Consider the following 21,266-nt stretch of genomic DNA (forward strand, 5'->3'; position numbering starts at 1 on the left):
TTTTGATAGGTGTAAAAAAATCTTTTCTTCTGAGACCAGTTCACTGGCCTGTACAAAGTAGATAGTTTAGAAATGGCTTTAACTTGAATTCTACTAGTTGGATCGCTATGGCTTTTTGGAATCAGTTAGGGCATTGTATATACTATATACTATATACGTTGTACATATGCAATTTGGGGCCCATAAATATAGGTTTTGCTATTTCAAATGTCAAGCCCTAGGCGAGTCCTGGGATGGCCGGCTAAGTGTCTTGACAGTTGCAGAGTTTTGATGGAGGAGTTAATGGAATAGTTTGTGCCAATCAAGCTCATGAGGGTGTAGGATAAAGTCTAAAGGACCAATGATCAAGACACCTATCGCACATTTGTCTCATATCGGCACTATCGTCCTTGACCCGCACTAGCATCTAGAGCGCAGTGAGCTTGCAGAGTTCAGTGTTTCATCTCTATAACCTGCTGTTTTGGTCTTGGTAATCAGAATATTTTTATCTGTTGATTTCCTTTAGTTACTTATGTTTATCATCTTAAATCATTTAGCTATCCTAATCCATTCCCATCTAGTATAGTTTATTAAAATCTCCTTATCACATTTAATGTCTTGATCCCCTAGCTCACGAGACCAATAGTAGAAGTAAGGTGGCACAAAGGATAGTTCATCCCTTGAGACTTTAACCGATCTCAAAGTCGGTAAACTTTTCCTTCTCCACAATATGCTCTCTCTTTGGAGGATATTCACATTTTTATAGCTGTAGGGATTCAAGCTTAACTGTGACATTTTTGTTCTTACTAAGGTGTCATTTTGTGACATTGCAGACCTTAAGTCTGTCACAGGTCATAGCAATAAGTATAGTCTAGGTCGGATTAATGGTGGAAATTAGGCTCCAAATCGGTTTTTTTTATCCTGAGACAAAGCTGCAACAAGGAGAGGGTTCGACTATGTCTCAACCAGATGAAAGTAGACTTTCTTATTTTAAAAAGTTGGTTATTAAAAATCTGTAGTAGCCTCCCAAAAAAATATAATAAATTTCCAACTTTTGACACTTGCACAAATTCACTTTCACACTGGTTTTTGCCAAGAAGAAGCCACACATATTGAATCCCCTTTAACACTATTTGCTAAACATGGGAATGAAATGATCCAGTAATAATAATATTTTTTAATAACAAAGAGAAAAAGTAACAAATTAACAATTCTAATATGCCTAAAGAATAATCCTTGCAACCATGAACCAAAGCTAAAAATGGATCATTCAGTGTGTCCAAAAAGCATACAATATAAAAACTCAGTGATCATTAAAAACACATACATTGGTGAATCCTCATAGAGCATTTGCTGAACTGTCTGAAGGATAAGAGGTACAGTCACAGAATAGCAGGCCAGATTTGGAAGCACCCCTAATAGTTCCAACTGTGCACATCAGAAAATATAAATAAAAAACTGAGAATCGGACTGTAACCTGGCTAAAAATTCATTCTGCCAATTTTATGCCTTTCTGATATCATACCTGTACACAAGATATCCTAGCTGATAGATATGCAGCGTAAAACAAGTATGACAAATATAAGTCAGTTGAGGAAAACAATCTTACCACTAGCGCTTGTGATTTGCATCCATATTTACGAGAGAAATTCAAATAGAAGAGCACAACCAGCAAATAAGAAACACCTATTGACTGTTCAATTCTACACATTGTGGTCAATGCCTCAATAGCGCAGCTCCCAAGTGTTGGGTGCAAAACTAGTCCACTTAGCACCATACATAATAACAACACTACATCTGCAAAAGAAAGCCATCAGAGACTTCACAGTCGCTTTCCACACATGACAACAGTCTCAAGAAATATTACAGAGTCATCATTTACTTGAGACCCAAATAGAAAATAGCGACTGAAAAAGTTGGATGGCAAGTCAATCAACCTTTGCTGGGTTTTTCCTGAGAATTCATTGTTCTTTTTGATCCTCCGCCACCTTTTGCAGATGTCAATTGGATATTTTCAAGCCAAACTTTTGCCTTATCTTTGCTACCTAGTAGCTTGGACAACCATATATTTGCTAAACCAGAATCCCAATTCCAAGTTATTAAGCCTTGGTCCTGTAAAAGCAGAGATCAAAGATAGTAAGAAAAATTCATAAATAATAAAATCTAAGCAGCATCGAAAAATGAACAGAAAACACTGATAACAAATATGGTTGCATCTATAGATCTAATATATTAATTGAACTGCAAACTTGGATTCCTCGAGTTGTTGGTCTGAAAAAGCTAGTTTTCCTAACTAGCTCATTTTTAGGTCCTATTCACACTAGTATAGTTAAGCTTATCCAGGTCAGGTGCTTTTTGCCTCGTGTCATACAATTAGGAAATATATTTATGATCTAATTGTATACGAGGGTTTCATCCTTGTCTGTATAACAAGGATTTCTTATTGCATATTGTACCATTATTATTCTTTTGCATTTAATGAAATTCCAGGCTTCATAGCAAATCAATTGCTTGTCATTTCCAATTTCAATTCCTTACAACAATAATCCAAGAAATTAATTAATTTGTATTGTTATGGTCAATTTAACTTTAAAATTGACACTACAGATGCAAGATTATAAGGGATTGTTAACAAAAAACAGAAATAAATATATAAAACTACTTATTTCCCAAGCAAATTCTATATATTACTTCCACAACTCATTCCCTTGAAAGGTATCATTAAAGTGATCATGATATTGCAGGTTAATTAGATTTCCCATATATCCATCATATGATCAGTTTAACCCTTTCATTCCTACTATAGTTAAAAGATTGCAAGCAAATTTAGATGATAAACAAAAATAAAGACACAAAAATTTTGTACTTACATGCAAGTTCTATGCATTACTTCCACTACTTATTCATATAAAATTTATTAGTAAGCATTCAACAATGTTTCATCAAATAATCAGCATGCAAAAAAGGAAAAGAAAGCTAGTTTGATTTCATTGATCTAAAAAGATTTGTTACAATTCTATTGAGAGGGCTACATTTGAACTTGGTCCTCTCTTTCAGAATTTTCTGTCTGGCTAATAACTAAAAACTTCAAAGAAACCCTAAAACAAAATTATAAAATTCTGAAAAATAACAATTAAAGAGATACGTGATTATTTTGTTAAAAATAGAAAGAGTGCTTTTTATTTCAAAAAGTAGGCAGCTGGTTGACCTTTCACATTGTATCTTTGCTCGTCATCGAATAACATTGTTGGGCACTTATTCAAACTGGTTCCCTTCAGGTATATCTAACCAACTCGGCCTAAATTTATAATATTCAGACTCTCCTAAAAATTCTACTAGTTTCTTCATACCAAGCAGTTTTCTCACCATATTTTTTAAATCAGCCTTGGTCCTCAAGCACTTATCTAGAGTAGAACTATGAGATCCTGAACCCTGATTAGATTCTGAACCCTGATTGAGCTCCTCATCCATTTTCCCCCTGATACATTCTTTAATGATGTCTGTTGAGTCTAAATTTTATTATCCTTTCTGTGCATGTTCACATTCTTTAATGATGTCTGTTGAATCCAAATTCTATTATCTTTTGTGTGCATGTTCATGACTTATAAATTGAGTACATAATCTTCAAAGTTCACATAGCCTGATATACTTTCTTTTGTTCCTGTTATATCTCTCTTATACTAGGTTATCATATATATTCTAAAGGTAATTGTACTTCAAATTTCTTCATAAAATCTGGCTATTCATCTTAAATTATTCCTTTATAGTCTCAATGCCTCATTGCCACCTCCTTGTACTCAACTTCTTTATGTTACAGAAGGCGCAACTTGGAATGCATATACAAAAACTCAGCATTTTTTGCCACAAAATAATTGCACTTAACTAGGTAGATAAAGTAGCAGCATTCAGGTACTTTCAACCTGTTTTGTTAGAGACATGAAAGTTAATTTTAAAGTTAGCTAAAATTAAGGTTTGTTAACATTTTTTTTTAAATTGCAGGGTTCTCTCAAATTTTCTCAGATTGTTCCCTAGTTCACCATGGAACATACTCAGGCCCACAGTCCATTTTGCCCATGTATATCTGACTTAAATCTCAGCCGAAAGAAGATGCATGAGATGTAACCTAGCTGTAAGCAGGCCTGACCTTGCCTGGGATCTAAACCAGGACCAAATAATATTTGGTTATGTCTGGGCACTGTGCACTCTAGGCAACACATACTAAAGGTTTATTTAGAGTCTGATGAGGGCTTGGTCGAAAAATGACCATACCTGGATAATCTAATTATGTGCTTGTTTATCAAATACTACTAACCTTCTGCAATTAAATGTGCAGATCTAGAATTGCATCATTATCATTTGGGTGCATGCCTTATACTGGAGCTTTTTATTTACTTTATGCATACATAGCTTCATCTCAGATACATGAAAACAGATGGTTGATAAGATGAAATGAAGAGAACGGAAAATCCTTACAATTAAAGGCAAGCAAATTGAACTGTATCCACCCTTTCAAAGCTGAAACTAATAGAACAGGAAAAAAACATATATGATAATAAAGACAAAGCACAAAACTCAGTGATACCTGGGACCATATACGTTTTACAAGACGGTGCACAAACATTCCAAATTTCTCCCCAGCAGACAATGCACTTTCAGAAATATTAAGCAACGAAGGGGTGAGCTGTAATTCATGTAGTTTCCTTTGTAAGACCTGTAGCAAACTTATTGCAGTCTTTTTAATAGTTTTTGATGGAGATGACATAACATGAATGACAGGAAAAATGAAGAGCACTTCCACTGGAAAATCTACCACAGTTGCTTTAGATAATCGCAAACCTGGAAGGAGTAAGACAATTATTAACCGGATATCTATGTCAATCAACTAGGGATGCTAGTCCTGGACACATAGTGGCACATAACTATATTTCCCAGTGACTACTTAATAAATCTCCCATTATCAACTGAATAACTAATTGAACATACCAATCAAATATTTAAATAACACAAGTAGTTAATAAATGTTTGTATCAAAACCAACTACTAACAAGAAGCAACAACTTACCACTTTCTCGTTTCCATTCAAGCGAAGCAATGGCCAAGTTGAGTAGTAGAAGTTGCTCGTGTTCATATTGCATGGTAGCCAGCATATGTGCCAAGCTAATCAGTATAGAATCGAAATCACAAAAATATTCATGCTCTATATCCATCTGCACCTCTAATGAATGTTTTAAGAGCACAAGTACAGATGAACTACCAAGACCACGTTTTCTGAGATCATTACAAAGTGAAACAAGATACTTTGAGAGCTCTAAGCCACATAATCTTTCTTCCTTTGCCTGCATACAGTTATGAGTAACCTATTTATTTCAGTGTTAGTTTAGATGCAATTATGTCAATAAGAAATTTTGTTTTCCCAATCTCACAGGCTAAATTTTAACAACAATCCTGTGAGATATTCAATAAATTGAGGCATTCAAAATGAGAATGATCCGAGAAAAGTAAGAAACTGCAGGAAAGGAAAGCTATCAGACTTTAAAATTTAAAGTTGTATACCAAATGAAATAATATAAATATACAAAAGCGCCAAGAAATCTATGAAATGGTTACACAAAATATTTAGTATAGTGCATTCAACACTAAAAATTCTAGAGAGGATCACCCTCATACAGTCCCAAGTGATCAACTTAATTGTGCACTTGTTGCCTAATGTAGTACTATAATCCAAGCACTTATGAGTTGCAAATCACAATTGGATTTCAAATATTTGGACCTTAAAGTCCAAAAGTGACAACTACTGCAATCTTTATACAGTTTGAATGTTTGAAACTAAAATTCTTTATACAGTTTAAAGTTCCAGTTGAAGTCCATTGATTTTAATGGAGAAATGTGGAAATATGTGATGAATTCCTTGGTTCATACCATTTGTAGTTGGTTGATTGCAAATTACAGTGTGTGGTTAGGCTGAACCTACTTAAGCACTGGTTCAATTGTGGATGTTCATTTGGATTGCAATAGTATTAGGTAGTAAGATGAATGTTACAATACAAAAATTCCTTTGTTACCTTTGGAGATTGCATCAAGTTGTATGTAGTTTTCTCCTAGTGGCCAAGTGAAACTTGGTCTAAGAAATCCATTTACCGAAGTGTTATCCATTATCATTGTTGCCTTTAGTTATTGAAAGTAGACTAGGATCCCTAAGCCCTTATCCTTTTATATCTTTTATTTGAAGTTTGAGTTAGTATTCAAGTTCTAGCCACTTTGAAGGGAAAGAGTTGACTAAGTCCAAGAAATGATAGCATAAGTCCTTTTGTGAGAACCAGCAATACCACATCAATTCACTGCAATATATCCAACAGAAAATCACTAGTTAGCCATGTCAACCTTGAGGTTGCTTTGCTTGATCACACAAAGTCACCTTTTTTAGCATTTAAAGTTTCCTTGTTCAAGAGAGGTTAGAATACTTGGTATTTTATGCTAAGTTGGCAAGTGTCACAAAATATACATCACACACATAGAAGGTAAGATTGCCCACTTGCAATAAATCACTTTGAAAAGCAATACGAAGTGTTTACAAAATCGCATTCTCGTGAGGAATGTTGATGACTAGAAGCAAAATAGTAAATAATGTATGTAAAACTACAAGTAAATACATCGTTACAATTACATCTTCAACTTCCTAGCTCTAGTAAAAACTAAGTGAGATGTAGAACTAGAGGGTCTAGTCCCAAAAATGACTATGCCTTCTCGCTTGGTATGTGTGACCCAGTCTGTGGCTTGTCCTCCATCATAGATATAGCTTTGCCTCTAGCTTCTCCTGGAACTAACAATGACTACTCAATCAACTCAATGTCATCCAGTGTGAAACCAAATCCACCCCCTTCCTCCATAGCCCACCTCTCCAAATCATTATTGTCATCCTCTTCAAAAACCACCTCAAATCCACTTCAAATTCACCTCAAATCAATAGAAATCAGTTTGCAAGAGTTTGGAATACAAGTGATTGGAAGACTACTTCCCCCTCTCAGCAAAATACAAGTGAAGAAATGAAAAATGAAATTAATTTCGGGCATTTTTCGCCTTTAAGTATTGTTATAAAACTACGACCAAGTTCTTAATAAAAACTCCCCGAGTTTTTGACAAAAAATCAGCAAGTACTCAGCATGATTTTGCCAAAAAATTGGCGAGTTTTTGGTGCCAATGAAATGTAAAAACTCACCAAGCAAGAAAACCCGACAAGTACTATGCTACTAGTGCATCTATGATCTAAATGCATCAATTTCTTTTTTATGTGTAGTTATGAGATTTTCTATGCTAAGTCCATGCCAAGTCTTAAGTCCAAGTCAACATTTTGGGCTGCCAAGTCAGGTCTAATTTTGACTTCTCAAACTATGCTAGAAAGCACCTCCCGCATCTTTACAAGTCATCTCAAGACACTTTTGATGTGGACAAATTGGATATCAATAACCAATTCAAAAAAAACTTTAGTTGCTCTGGAATGTTTTGTTCATTTTGACTTGGATAAGATTTTGAGAACCTATTTCCTCAATGCACTATAAAATGATGTCAACAATGCATATGCATCCTTCACCTATTTCTCATAATCCAGAACTTACAAAAAAATTGCCCCTTTATGGCACACCAAAATTACATTGTTCCACAACCAATCTGTAGCATCCTTCCATTCACTAAAAATGATGCAAAGCCCTTTATGCTTCTATCAAAGCCTAATGGGAGCCAATGAAGTTTCCATATTTTGACCTCCTTCATTGTAATATCTCTTGTATAAATTTTAATAACATTAGGAGAATATTTCATAGTACTAATGAGGTTTATTTTTTATTTCTATAGAATAATATATTTGCAGAAAATTAAACATATTCCAAATGATATTTCTGGTAATTAATCAAATTTGCACAATGGCAATCTCCATTGTCCATTTGTTTTCTTAAGCTAGGATAAAAGGCTACAACTAACTCGTCTTTTTCTTTTATTGCTAAGTTGGATTTGTCCATATATACACAATTTACACAATTTACTGTCCATATATCATATGGTAATATAAACAATTTACTGTCCATATATCATATGGTAATATACACACTGAGCAGTCCAGAAAATCAGAATATGTTAATAAAATCAAAGTCTCAATGTCATGTCCCCAATTTTTAGGTGACAGTTCGATTTAATTAATTTAATTAATGGTTGTCCAAGGACGACTAATTAATTATTTTAATTAAATAAATAGTTATTAAAAGATAACTTTATATTTAATAAAGTGACTTGGAAAATATTTAATAAAGTCACTTGAGGGATAAGATCAAAAATGTTCTAGAAGTCTCTGGAGAAGGTGGAGAGAAAAGAATAAATAGGCACCCCGGGGCTCCATTCGAATCAGGCAGTTGATTATCTCTCTTTGATTTTCAGATTGTGATTCCATCACAGGTGCATTGTGGAACCTAGGGTTTCTACAATTGTCACAATTGGCCATTGAGAACGATAACTCTCAATTGGTACGCAATTTTGAGGGTGTGAAATATCATCCGAATTATTGCAGATTGGAGGTGACATCCAGTCATTTCATCGGAGCAATCATTTGTGGTCATAAAATTATAAAATATTCATTATCAGGATTGAGGGCCGAATGGAGGAGTTGGTATTGTGATAAGTTTCATAAGTAGCTCGAAGAGTAAGGGACATCTTCTGCAGCAGTGAATCGACCCAGGGCAGAAGAGTGAATTACTAGAGTTATCTTTCCATCTAGCAGCGCTGCCGAACACCATTGAGGTCATTTCAAAGAGCATGGAGGATTAGTTAAAGAGTTCGTGGGTCACCATCCAGCACCTCTGTATATTGATCAAGCCAGATTCATTCACCTTGGACAGCCGGTGATGCCTATTACCGTGAGCTGTCTACCAATCAAGATGATTGACTTCAAGGAAACATGGCCGGTGAGTATCGAAAGGTAGAGCGATCGCAAATGCCAGCACTGACTTTCCGCCTAAGATTGAAGAGGAGCACGCAGAGGAGATCGAAACAGGAGGAACAACGAGCATTATAACCTGCGGTTTAGATAGTACAAACAGCGAGCATTATCATCTACGGTTTTAACTCTCGATAGTACAGGTTGCGAATTTCGTTGTTGATATCCAGCGGTAACAAGGAGCAGTGAAGGTCTAGCGAAGTCTATTGGAGCGGCAAAACCTTATGGCTTTCTAAATGTCTGTGTTCTACGCTTGTCCCTGCACCCGGAGTAATAATAGGAAGACGACAATCATTCTGATTCATGCTTGGCAGCTGGATAAAGTGCAGATCTACTGGAGTAATAGCAGAAAGAAAAGATGTAAATCATAGGATCGAGATTTGTTGGCAAGATTACCATCAAAACGAATGCCCTCATCTTGGAAGCTAATTTCAGGTTCCCCTGACTGATCCTATTGCCAGAATTTACCAGGTTCCTCTCCCAGCTGTCCAGTTGTAATTTTCAGACTCAATTACTCTTTTGGATTACAAATAAAATATAGTACTTGTAATTGGAAGGTCCGTAGGTGTTAGGCGATGTTATTCTGAAACATTTGGGAAATTGCTCAAACATTATACTTGCCTACATATTTGGTTATATGATAAGTATTTGACGAATTGCTAAAGACAGCACGGGGATATCTCAGTGGTATTAGAGCCTGTTTGCCAACTATTTGACGAATTGCCACAGTACAATGTTGGGATTTAGTGACCTTTATAGCTAGGGTCATTTCAGTGGTATCAGAGCTGAAGAATAAAGAGTTATTTTTGGTGCTGGAGAAAGCAATAACCTGTCGGGGTTATTACAGTGGTATCAGAGCGGTTTTCTTGCCATCCTGTGGGGTGAGAACCGAATTACATGAGTAATCAGCACTCTACTTCAACCAAGATGGACAGGTACAGCACAAAGTCTCCAAGGACACAATCTCGGACAAGTAATAGACAGAGTATTCAGAGTCGGAATTGTGGAAAGGAGGACTATTCAGGTATTCAGGACGAGCTCAGAAAAATCAAACATAACATGTCTGAACTGTTGGTTAAGCACCACCATATGCTTGACAGGCTGTCTGTCCCAGCTAAGGTGAATAAATCAACTGGATTTCGTTTTGACAAATCTTCTCACAAAGCGTTGACTGATACAATGAGAGATGCTACTAGGAACCTAAATGAGGAGTTCGAGAAACAAGTGTGCAACCAGTCAGAGACTTCAGTTCGGTCACAGGAAGAAGTGGTGAAGGATATTACGCTGATGGATAGTTACTGTCAACTTGATACTTCGATTGAGACAGTTGTATACAGGGTTCCCAAGGGTGATGTCTCAGATACTCAAAGTGGTTTGGTTCCGACAGTCAATGTTTACAGTGAAGTGAGTTCAGATGATGATAAGGATGTTGATGGTGAGGTACCAGGTAGAGATGAGCAAACCCTGCGTATTCATGATTTTACTGAGAGAGAGTACCAGGCTCAGTTAGATGCTTCGTCACATGAGGATGAGAATGGCAGTACTTCACATGATTTGTCCAGCCAGCTGAAGGTAAGCAAAGATAGTATTGTGGCTTCTTTATCTCATCATGACAGGATGCGGGAGATGATAGAAGAGCACATCCAGATGATTCAGTTACAAGGAAGACATAAGGGAGTTCAGGCAAATTCTTCTTGCTGTGACTTACACGCAATTGGTGAAGGAATGGGAAAGACGAAGTTGAACTATTTACATCTTCTATCAGACCGTGACCATCTTCTTAGCCTTACCAAAGATTATTCAGATGCCTTGAGGAGGAAGGAGGAGGAAGTTGTCAAGCTTTCTTGTGAGCTTGAGGACACTCGAGCAACTTTGGCATTACAGGACTGGGAGAGGCATGAGCATGGCATGGAGCTGGGCTTAGTTTCATCTTACATGCCTGACATTCAGCTTCCTGCAGCAGAAGGATCATATATGGTAGCTGATAATGTTACGAGTTCATCTTGCATTCACATCCAGGATACAAGGACAATGGCAGACAGGTATGTGAAGTTAATTGGTATTGAGGTAAGGAGTTTGCTTGAGTTACCAGCTGTTCCTTGTTTACGAATATGGACTCAAGAATGTTTCAGCAGCATTTGGGGTTCAGTTAACTGGAGATCTTTAACACTTAATAGTAGCAATGTTTGTTTGAGTGCTATCATGGATTTGATTAGCAGAATACACGGTGTTGTCTTTCCTTGTGCCAGCAGAACATCCGAAGTTGGTATTAGTTTTTATACACCGGTGTTAGGTTTGGTTTATATATGTAGACGACCATTCTTGCTGAAAGGTGTTGAAGATTTTTCATATTTGCCAGTGTGTACGGATAAGTCCCAGGATCATTTTGGCCTTAATGACATCCAGGAGGATGAAATGGACAGTTTTGAAGACACAACTTCTTTGACAGTTTCTTTGGGTACAGAAGAGCTTGACAGCAGTACTACAATTTTTGACAATTTGGATATTGATATGGACCTTGGAGATGATTCGCGAGATATGGATGTTAATATTGAGGATACTCCTTTAAGAGCTCCAGAAGAAGCTTGTTGGAGACAGTTCAGCCAGAGCCATCATGTGGTTAGCCAGTTGAAAGTTAGTGAGTGAGACATCGCTATCGCTTGTGAGCACTTTGATACTGCTCGTCAGTTGTTGGCTGTTACTGGTTGGGGTTCTTCTATGACAGATGAGTCCAGCGATGGTTACTTTTCTTTGGCAGAGATTCATGCCTTGCGTGAAGCTGTTCGGATTTTGAAGCAAGATTATTTACGATTGGTAGCCGACCGTGATCACTTGGTTGAGTGGGGAAGTACAGCATATGAGGCACTCTTGGATCGTGAAGAGGAGGTGAGTGAGCTTTCCCAAGAGCTCATAGCGACTACTGAGGCGTTAGAAGACACACAGCGAGATCTACAGAAGTCGCAGTTTCAGTTGAAGGAGGTGACCGTGGAGTTGGAGCATTTGCGGACAAAACTAGCCCCAGACCTAGTTCATTTGACTACTGAGGTGGATGATGGTAAGTACACTTCCGTAGTTACTACTAAGGAGCATATTGTTGAGGCTGACACACATATTCAGGATTTGGTAGTAGCTGGTTCTAATGAGTTCGGGATACCGGTAGAGTCTAGTTTCCAAATTGATTCTTCTCAGTTAGTTGATAGTGTGGTACAGTTGAGTACGCCACCCTTACAGGAGGACCAGTTGTGGTGTAAAGGAGAGTATGTTAATGTTTCCTCATATAATTTTTACTGCACTGAACCGTTCATGGAGTATTTGCTGGATAGTGCATGTGTTCATTTGGACTCGCATAAAGTGACAGAAGGTGTTCTCATCCATGATACTAGTGTTATTTGCAGATTGGTTGAGAAGATTATAGGGGTCCTTTCTACTATGCTACCTCACAGGGGTCTCGAGGAGGGGTTTGTTGAGCAGAATGCACAGGGACCTATCCGACCTACAGTCACTCGGAGTCAGAGATTGGAGCCATATGTTGATTACCAGTTCAGTGATGATGAGCTAGCAGCAGAATTTGGAGGTTCTTACCGGCATTATACGGTAGGGTACGCTCATCATTTCTCTTTTGACACAGAGGTAGAAGATTTTATTTCACGCAGATGTAGATTGGCTCCAGTTTCTTATCATCCATTAGGGGATAGATTGGCACCATCTTTTGAAAATAAAATTGGTAGTAGCAAGTTACTCAGCCTGCAGCATCAACACACCTGGAGCAGTTTTTCAGAGATTGAATTTGATGGCAGTAATTCAGGTACCTATAGCTGTTGTCATATCTACAGTGTAGTTGGGTACAAGTGTCATTCTGACGGGGGCTTGAGTTTTGATAGAGTTGATGTTTCAGTTGACTTGAGTTCCGCAGAATGGTTTCTTCTACTGACATCTACAGTTGGTTTTCAGATGATTTCATCAGAAGTGTCAGTTGTTTGGATGTTGAGTACAGTTTCTCAGCTACTGGTATTGATGATTTCTCCACGGGAGTATGATGCGGATTGGGATGATACACAGGTTTACATTTGGGATCCAGGCAGATTGATTGGTTCATGGTTCAGCCATTGCTTGGGGACAAGCAATTTCAGGAAGGGCGGACTGTCATGTCCCCAATTTTTAGGTGACAGTTCGATTTAATTAATTTAATTAATGGTTGTCCAAGGACGACTAATTAATTATTTTAATTAAATAAATAGTTATTAAAAGATAACTTTATATTTAATAAAGTGACTTGGAAAATATTTAATAAAGTCACTTGAGGGATAAGATCAAAAATGTTCTAGAAGTCTCTGGAGGTGGAGAGAAAAGAATAAATAGGCACCCCGGGGCTCCATTCGAATCAAGCAGTTGATTATCTCTCTTTGATTTTCAGATTGTGATTCCATCACAGGTGCATTGTGGAACCTAGGGTTTCTGCAATTGTCACAGTTGGCCATTGAGAACGATAACTCTCAATTGGTACGCAATTTTGAGGGTGTGAAATATCATCCGAATTATTGCAGATTGGAGGTGACATCCAGTCATTTCATCGGAGCAATCATTTGTGGTCATAAAATTATAAAATATTCATTATCAGGATTGAGGGCCGAATGGAGGAGTTGGTATTGTGATAAGTTTCATAAGTAGCTCGAAGAGTAAGGGACATCTTCTGCAGCAGTGAATCGACCCAGGGCAGAAGAGTGAATTACTAGAGTTATCTTTCCATCTAGCAGCGCTGCCGAACACCATTGAGGTCATTTCAAAGAGCATGGAGGATTAGTTAAAGAGTTCGTGGGTCACCATCCAGCACCTCTGTATATTGATCAAGCCAGATTCATTCACCTTGGACAGCCGGTGATGCCTATTACCGTGAGCTGTCTACCAATCAAGATGATTGACTTCAAGGAAACATGGCCGGTGAGTATCGAAAGGTAGAGCGATCGCAAATGCCAGCACTGACTTTCCGCCTAAGATTGAAGAGGAGCACGCAGAGGAGATCGAAACAGGAGGAACAACGAGCATTATAACCTGCGGTTTAGATAGTACAAACAGCGAGCATTATCATCTACGGTTTTAACTCTCGATAGTACAGGTTGCGAATTTCGTTGTTGATATCCAGCGGTAACAAGGAGCAGTGAAGGTCTAGCGAAGTCTATTGGAGCGGCAAAACCTTATGGCTTTCTAAATGTCTGTGTTCTACGCTTGTCCCTGCACCCGGAGTAATAATAGGAAGACGACAATCATTCTGATTCATGCTTGGCAGCTGGATAAAGTGCAGATCTACTGGAGTAATAGTGGAAAGAAAAGATGTAAATCATAGGATCGAGATTTGTTGGCAAGATTACCATCAAAACGAATGCCCTCATCTTGGAAGCTAATTTCAGGTTCCCCTGACTGATCCTATTGCCAGAATTTACCAGGTTCCTCTCCCAGCTGTCCAGTTGTAATTTTCAGACTCAATTACTCTTTTGGATTACAAATAAAATATAGTACTTGTAATTGGAAGGTCCGTAGGTGTTAGGCGATGTTATTCTGAAACATTTGGGAAATTGCTCAAACATTATACTTGCCTACATATTTGGTTATATGATAAGTATTTGACGAATTGCTAAAGACAGCACGGGGATATCTCAGTGGTATCAGAGCCTGTTTGCCAACTATTTGACGAATTGCCACAGTACAATGTTGGGATTTAGTGACCTTTATAGCTAGGGTCATTTCAGTGGTATCAGAGCTGAAGAATAAAGAGTTATTTTTGGTGCTGGAGAAAGCAATAACCTGTCGGGGTTATTACACTCAACTCAACTATTTCATTTAGTCATTTCTGAAACGAAAACTGGAAAATATCAATTCATTGTGCCTTCTACTAACTCATTTAATTATCACTATGAAACACAACTGTCTTAAGTATCAGTGTTTTAAAAACATTTTCTTGTGCAAGGCTATGACAGCAATTGGCATAAAAATCAGTGCAATCTTGGATGCCATACCTTTCCAGTAGACTTATTCATGATGATTTTAAGTGCATCCACAAGTTCTTCAGCCAAAGCTGTAGTTACCCAAATTTCCTATAAACAATTGAATAAGTAAAGTTAAAGAAATGGTAAGAGTATAAGTACACACTTTACTTTGAGAAAAAAATAATTAGTATCTCTAATGAGTTGTCTAGTCAATTTGCTTTTTTGGAAACTCAAAAGCTAGTTTATAATTTACTTTGAAATATATAAGTATATGCAAGAAATCAATTATGCTGTAGTGTTATACTAAATGTACTCTTTATAAAAGCAAGACAGCATAGGAAGGACTCAAGGAGTAGTAAATGAATCCACTCTCTTCCAAAAAGTAAATTTCATGAGTTTAATATCCAATTTGCATTTTTGGTAACTCAAAAGACAATTACTACTTTTGAAAAGCGATGTTAAAGTTGAATGTACATTTTAAAAAAGCAAGATAGCGTAGCAAAAGGACTCAAGGAATAGCAAATGAACCCATTCTCTTCCAAGAAGCATCTTAATAAGTTTCCCAGCGAATTTAGGTTTTGGTAACTCATAAGATAGTTTTCTTTACTTTGAAATCTGTAATTACATGCAAGAAATTAATTATGGTGTAGCATCCATCAAAGCTACCAAACTGAAGCAAGAGCAGATCATCTTTTCCAGTAATTAATACTTCACAGTAAATGGATGAAGCTTTCTTATTTTGTGATCTTATGATGTAAAACAATCGTCAGTAGCTTCTTGAGTATTTAAGTCCCTGAAAAAAGCTCCAGAGAATTTCCTTCTATTAAAAACAGTCACATATGGCTCTCATAAATTGCTCAATTATATTCAAGATGTCCTAATCGTTACTCTTTCAAATTTGAACATTCTTTTCATTTACTTCATCTTACAGAGGCAAAAAATTGGTTTGAACATTTGTCATTTCTGGTTGTATACAGGAGATGCATGTTTTGTTTCATATATCTATCGGATTTCCTCTTTTCCTCACAGAATTCTCTGTTTCATGATTCTGCTAATAATGATGACCATGTCAATAGCATCTACAAGATTCCTCTTAGTGCTATATCTTGCATTTCAGTTCCTCTATTTCCAACTTTGCTTGATACAAAATTTATAGTTGATATGGTCTGGACACATTTGATCAAACCTAATGAACTGAAAGTGAGAGCTAAGATGATAAGTAAAATATTGCCAACCAAAGTAAAACATTAGAAACAAATAATCAAAGATGATGATACAGCTTGTCGCTTTTAATGGAATATATTAATAGCTGCAATGATCAATAGAAAAGCAACAATCCATTTTTTTTTGAATCAATGGCAATTCCATGTTTTAAAATTTTTATTGATATGCTTCAAATGGTAGCAACAGTGTTGCCTAGATATCAAAAGTTGGTGTCATGTCTAAGCATATCTCCTTATTTTAGATGAATACACTGCTTTAAACACTAGATATGGAAAATCTTTTCTACACAGAACAAAATGAAGCTTCGCTCAAAACACATAAAATCCAACCCAAAGTTCATTAGTAATTCATCACATTAAAAATAAAAAAAAGTGCATAAAAAATAGCATCGGATGACAATAACTACAATGAAACTTATTATCACTTACTTCTGTGCTTTCTCGGGGATAATACTGTATACACTCTACCAGAATCCTAAAAACAGACAGTCCTTGAGATAGATGGGCACAGGATAATGATGCCAAGTGAGAATGAAGGCATTGGAAAAAGAAAGTATGACGAGTCGATGTTGTGATTTGCATTACGGTATAAGTCAGCAGAGGCCTTAAAAAAAGGGCAATATCAGCATAGCTTGAGAATGTGACCTCTGCCACAAATATGATCACCTGCTGCAAAAGCTCTGCATGAGCTTCAACCCGGGACACAAAGACCTGTTTTCAGGATGGAATTCAACAAAAAAAATGTCAGAATGTAGCAAAAGACCCAATGCTTAGTATGAAAACAAGTGACACAAAATTAACTTATATCCAAAAACAAGTTAAAAAGAAATAATGAGTATTTTCATATAATGCTCACTTCCTTCTTCAGCTTCCACTGTTGCCCTATTTTGTAAGCTTACTTTCAGATTAAAAGGATGTGTTCCTTTATCTAAATCACTTGCTCTTGCCCCTAAATAAGGTTAGTGAGACACTGTACATTCACATATTTAAAAGATTAGAGTTAAAAATAAACCTTCAAGCCTTCAACTTTCTGTTTTTCTCCATTTCTTGCAGCAATAGAAATGTCCAAGTCCTTAGCTATGGTTTTAAAAGCTGTGTATAGAAGACTTCTAATGTCAAATGCCTTTGTATTGTTTGATAGATTTGTTGGACATTAATTGACTATCACTGTCACTTCTCATCGTTTCAAATTTTAATTTCTTCTGTTTATCTCTCTCCATATATTATCGACAAATAAAATGATATACTTAGCCCATTCAAGTGAAGTTATTCAAAATGGTCAACCACAAGTTGCTGTGAACATCCTCTCAAGTGAACATGCTTTTTAAAAAAAACTAGTTGCCAAAGGTTTAGTGCAACAAATTTAGTTTGCTATAAAATACAAGTTTTGCGTAGATCAAAGGACCATATTAGCTGTATCATACAAAATTTAAATTTGTGAAATCCTTTTTCTTGAATACCCTACCCAATTGCATCCCATCTTTCCTTATACAAGGATAGTGTTTCTAAAATATCGATTGTAACCCTTTTTAGCCATCAAAGTTAGTAGATGAAAATTATATCCAGATGTAAATACACATCATATTTTAATTGTCCATTTTGCATTTTCCAACACTAAAAGTTCTATTGCAGCAATTACCATTAAAACCAGATCTTGTGACTTGTTATATGCTTGAACTCTCTGAATCAATTTGGCAAACATTATCCATTCGAAGTGTTAAATAGACTTGCATAGAGATCGTAGTGATTATATCATTCTCATCCAAACAAAGATTGTTTAGCGTGATGATAACATGCTTTGGCACAATGGTTGCATAGCATGGACTTCATCTGCTTTAAGAAATTAAGATTACTTTACTCTAGTGTGGTTGCTCTGTCATGTTTTCCGAAGATCTGATTTCGCCTCATTTGCTACATAGAGTTCGATCACCCAGAAGCCCGTTCATAATAAGCAGTGTACCATCCAAACAACATATTTCCCGCAGCACGTTGGCAAATAAACTCTCTATCCACTGGAAGGAGACAATTGATAATACTGGAGGTGGCAATCACTGTAGACATAACTCTTTATAATACACAACTATCAAAGAAAGTTCCAAAACGTTTGAAATAGTTAACGCGACCTAGGTGATGGGAGATGAAGTTCTATTGATACAGTTTTATATGCTTCTTCTGTAATTTTCTTGCATTCTTGTAATCATGTGCTGTAATATAGTTATAAAACGATTAGCTGTTCAAAGGCAAGATAGCATAGGAGATTTTGGAATATATATTATATATTTTCGTGCGTTTTCTTCCAGAAAATGGCTTTACTGAATTCAACCAATCATTGATAAGAATACTGCCCCCAAATGACATTTTCCTTGTCCAAAATTTAACGGTTCCGCTTAGTCACACTCATGCTTGGGATTCCCGGCACTATGAATGTCAGAATTTGCTCTATTTTGTTTCATAGGCTTCGGAGCTTATCACAAACTTAGATTTCAAAAAGATATGTTTCAGGTGTACCATTTTTTTTTTCCCCTTTTCCTTTCATTAATATTTATGATTATGAAGTATTTCCAACAAAAAAAAATCCTGATTCAGAAATATCAGGCTTAGCCTTGCGGCCTTCCGGTTTCGAGAATAGGTTACCTTGATGAAGGGATTGTTGTGAGGTGAAAATATAGTAGATATATGTGGAGAAGTTCGTTTAAAAAGAAGTCGAGAGAGATATCCAATTGCTTTAGTGATAGTCTCGACGGAATGAGAAGGCGAGCCCTCGAGCGCCGCCTGAAGCTCGCGGAAAGCCTCAGGAGGCGCCACCTTGTCTTTCTCTTCTTCTACGAGACACATGAGTTCGCGCACTGTCTGTTCTATCACTGGCGCCTCTGAAGAGCGGAGGCATAGAAAGATAGCCTCCCCGCCCAGCTCACCCTTCCTTACCTTCTCCGCGATTCCAATCACTGCAAAGCGTTGTATCCCCGCCTGACCACTCTTCAATTTTTCCGTCAGCGACTCGTACGAGCTCCCCTCCCCCATTTTGCCCCTTTTACCTTCGCTTATAATCTCTTCTTCACGCTGTCTGTTCAAGAGCAGGCTATAAGAACATTCGCACAGTTCCGATTACGCTGTGTGTAGGAAAACAGGGTAATAACTGACATTTTGAAGATAAATGCAATCCAGGCCTCGGCATATCCACTAGAAACAACAAGATTAAGTCATCAAAAGACTGCACATCGCCGGAGAAATGAGAGAAAAGAAACACTGAGCTAAAAGCGGTAAAGAGCACCAGTCATGCCAAGCCGTTGGCTGATTGGGATTAACGTGTTCTTCCTAAGAAAGACAATCTTCAGAAGTCTTTGTGTGAGATAATGCCCACTTTCCAACTCTGGACCCCAAAGAGTAACCCGCACTCCCCCTTCCTAAGGTAACACTGATGGGTGCTATAACACTGTTCGGCTTCTCAGCTGCCTGGCGCTGCTCTCAACGCCGATGAAGAAACGAACAATCGAAATTTAACTTTTATGGGCCACAGCCAATTTCAGGAGCCATTTTTACTAAGCTGATCTTTATAACTAGCAATCGGTTCCAATTAATTTTTTAATAATTATTATTAAAGATATTGAATCAAACTAATTTTGAACTCTTGATAGTATTGAAGTCATAAATATTGAGAGAATAAAAACTGAAAAAGAAAAAATTGAGGAAAGGGTAGAATTGAAATTTGAATTTTGTGTTGGTCAATTGTGATATATGTTTTGCATCATCGTAGTGTTTTAGTTTCATTTTGCAAGGGAAGCATTTTGTTGCTTTCTACTAATGAATTGGTAGAGTGATTGTCTTTCTTCTCTAGGAGCATATTTGTTGCTCTCTTATTTGTAATTCATTCATCTTTTTTAATTATAAAAACAAAAATTGTGATATCTCTTCAAATCTATTGTGAACATGATTTCAAAGTAAAAAGGGGAATTGACATTTCACAACTGAAAATATCTTAGTCTTTGTCATCAAGGTGAGCAGAGTGTCGGTCCACAATGGTAGATGAATGGCAAAATAGAGGAAGAGAAATTATGCAAAGAGAACAATCACAACCCTGAGACCCAATTTGACAAATTGTAGGTGACCCCAACAAAATATTAGGGCATGGACAAAAAGGAGGAATTGGAAAGAATTAACAAAAAAGGAGGGCAAAGCATTCATCATGCCCACCAAAAGTCTTAATCCAATATGGAAGCATTGCATAATCCTTTTCACAAGATGGAGGAGTTAAGAGGTCAATCATAGGAAATTGTAATTTGGAAAGCTTCCATGGCCTAGTGAGTGTGAGAACCCTTTTGAAACATATGTTTTAATTGACTACAATGATTTAATCAAATTTTAAGCAAGAAGCATTTATTTTATAGGGGATTTAGTTTTTATTGTATCAATTGGGAACCCCATTTTGATCATTGCAAGCATAAACCCAAAACAATCCCCTCATTGCTACAAATAGAAAATCATCCATTAGAATATTGGCACCTTAAAACTGTAGAAATCATAGGGAATGCTTTGGCCTCTTTTATATGTGGAGAAGAAGATTTTTTCACCAAGAAACAAGGAGTTGAGGCAACAATATTAGTCAATGTAGATATAAAAACAAAATCTCAAGATAATATTTAAAAAGTGTATTGATTTCAAAAGCTAGAGTTCTTAAAAGGAAAAAATAGTGGGAAGTTCATTTGATTGAAAACCAAGAGCAATTTTAAATCAATAGATGAGATTAATAAGAAAATAATCAATGTTAGAATTAAAGAAAAATTAAAAAGAATATTGATGATTGATAACTCTAATATAATGAATCAAGTAGAGTGTGATTCATCAGACAAACACGAAAAAGGAAGGAGGACTTGTGGTTGACAACCCAAAAGAAAAATCATTAAACAATGAAGAAATCTCAATGCAAGCAAATGCTAATATCTTGATATCTGATCAAGATTATATTCCTAAAAGATCTTAAGAGTAATTTAGAGAAGTATTGGCCTTAAACAGTGACGTAAGGTAGGAGGGGATAGAATTCACTTCCTAGCTACCCTCACTAAGAGTTATACACAGAATCCAACCAATAGGAGAAGCCGTAAGAAA

At 36.7% G+C, this 21,266-nt stretch overlaps 1 protein-coding gene across 2 annotated transcripts in view; it reads right to left on the reverse strand.

The window, feature by feature from the left end:
- Positions 1–19,732, reverse strand: part of RST1 (ARM repeat superfamily protein) — a 334,110-nt gene extending 314,378 nt beyond the window's left edge. The window contains exons 1-8 of one of the 2 annotated variants that reach the window (XM_089823823.1): positions 18,798–19,732; positions 16,593–16,874; positions 14,971–15,048; positions 5,042–5,315; positions 4,562–4,815; positions 1,917–2,091; positions 1,589–1,776; positions 1,307–1,407 (exon numbers count right to left, since the gene is read on the reverse strand). In XM_089823823.1, the coding sequence (XP_089679949.1) occupies positions 1,307–1,407; positions 1,589–1,776; positions 1,917–2,091; positions 4,562–4,815; positions 5,042–5,315; positions 14,971–15,048; positions 16,593–16,874; positions 18,798–19,184 (1,739 nt within the window). In that variant the 5' untranslated portion in view covers positions 19,185–19,732. Of the gene's footprint in view, positions 1–1,306; positions 1,408–1,588; positions 1,777–1,916; positions 2,092–4,561; positions 4,816–5,041; positions 5,316–14,970; positions 15,049–16,592; positions 16,875–17,175; positions 17,727–18,797 lie in introns of those variants that run through there. The other variant, XM_089823825.1, reaches the window with a different exon arrangement.
- Positions 19,733–21,266: the final 1,534 nt, after the last annotated feature.

This window comes from Cupressus sempervirens, chromosome 1 (genome assembly GCF_028749045.1).
Source record: "Cupressus sempervirens isolate cs-2001-9-10 chromosome 1, ASM2874904v1, whole genome shotgun sequence".
In the NCBI taxonomy this organism is placed as follows: Eukaryota; Viridiplantae; Streptophyta; class Pinopsida; order Cupressales; family Cupressaceae; genus Cupressus; species Cupressus sempervirens.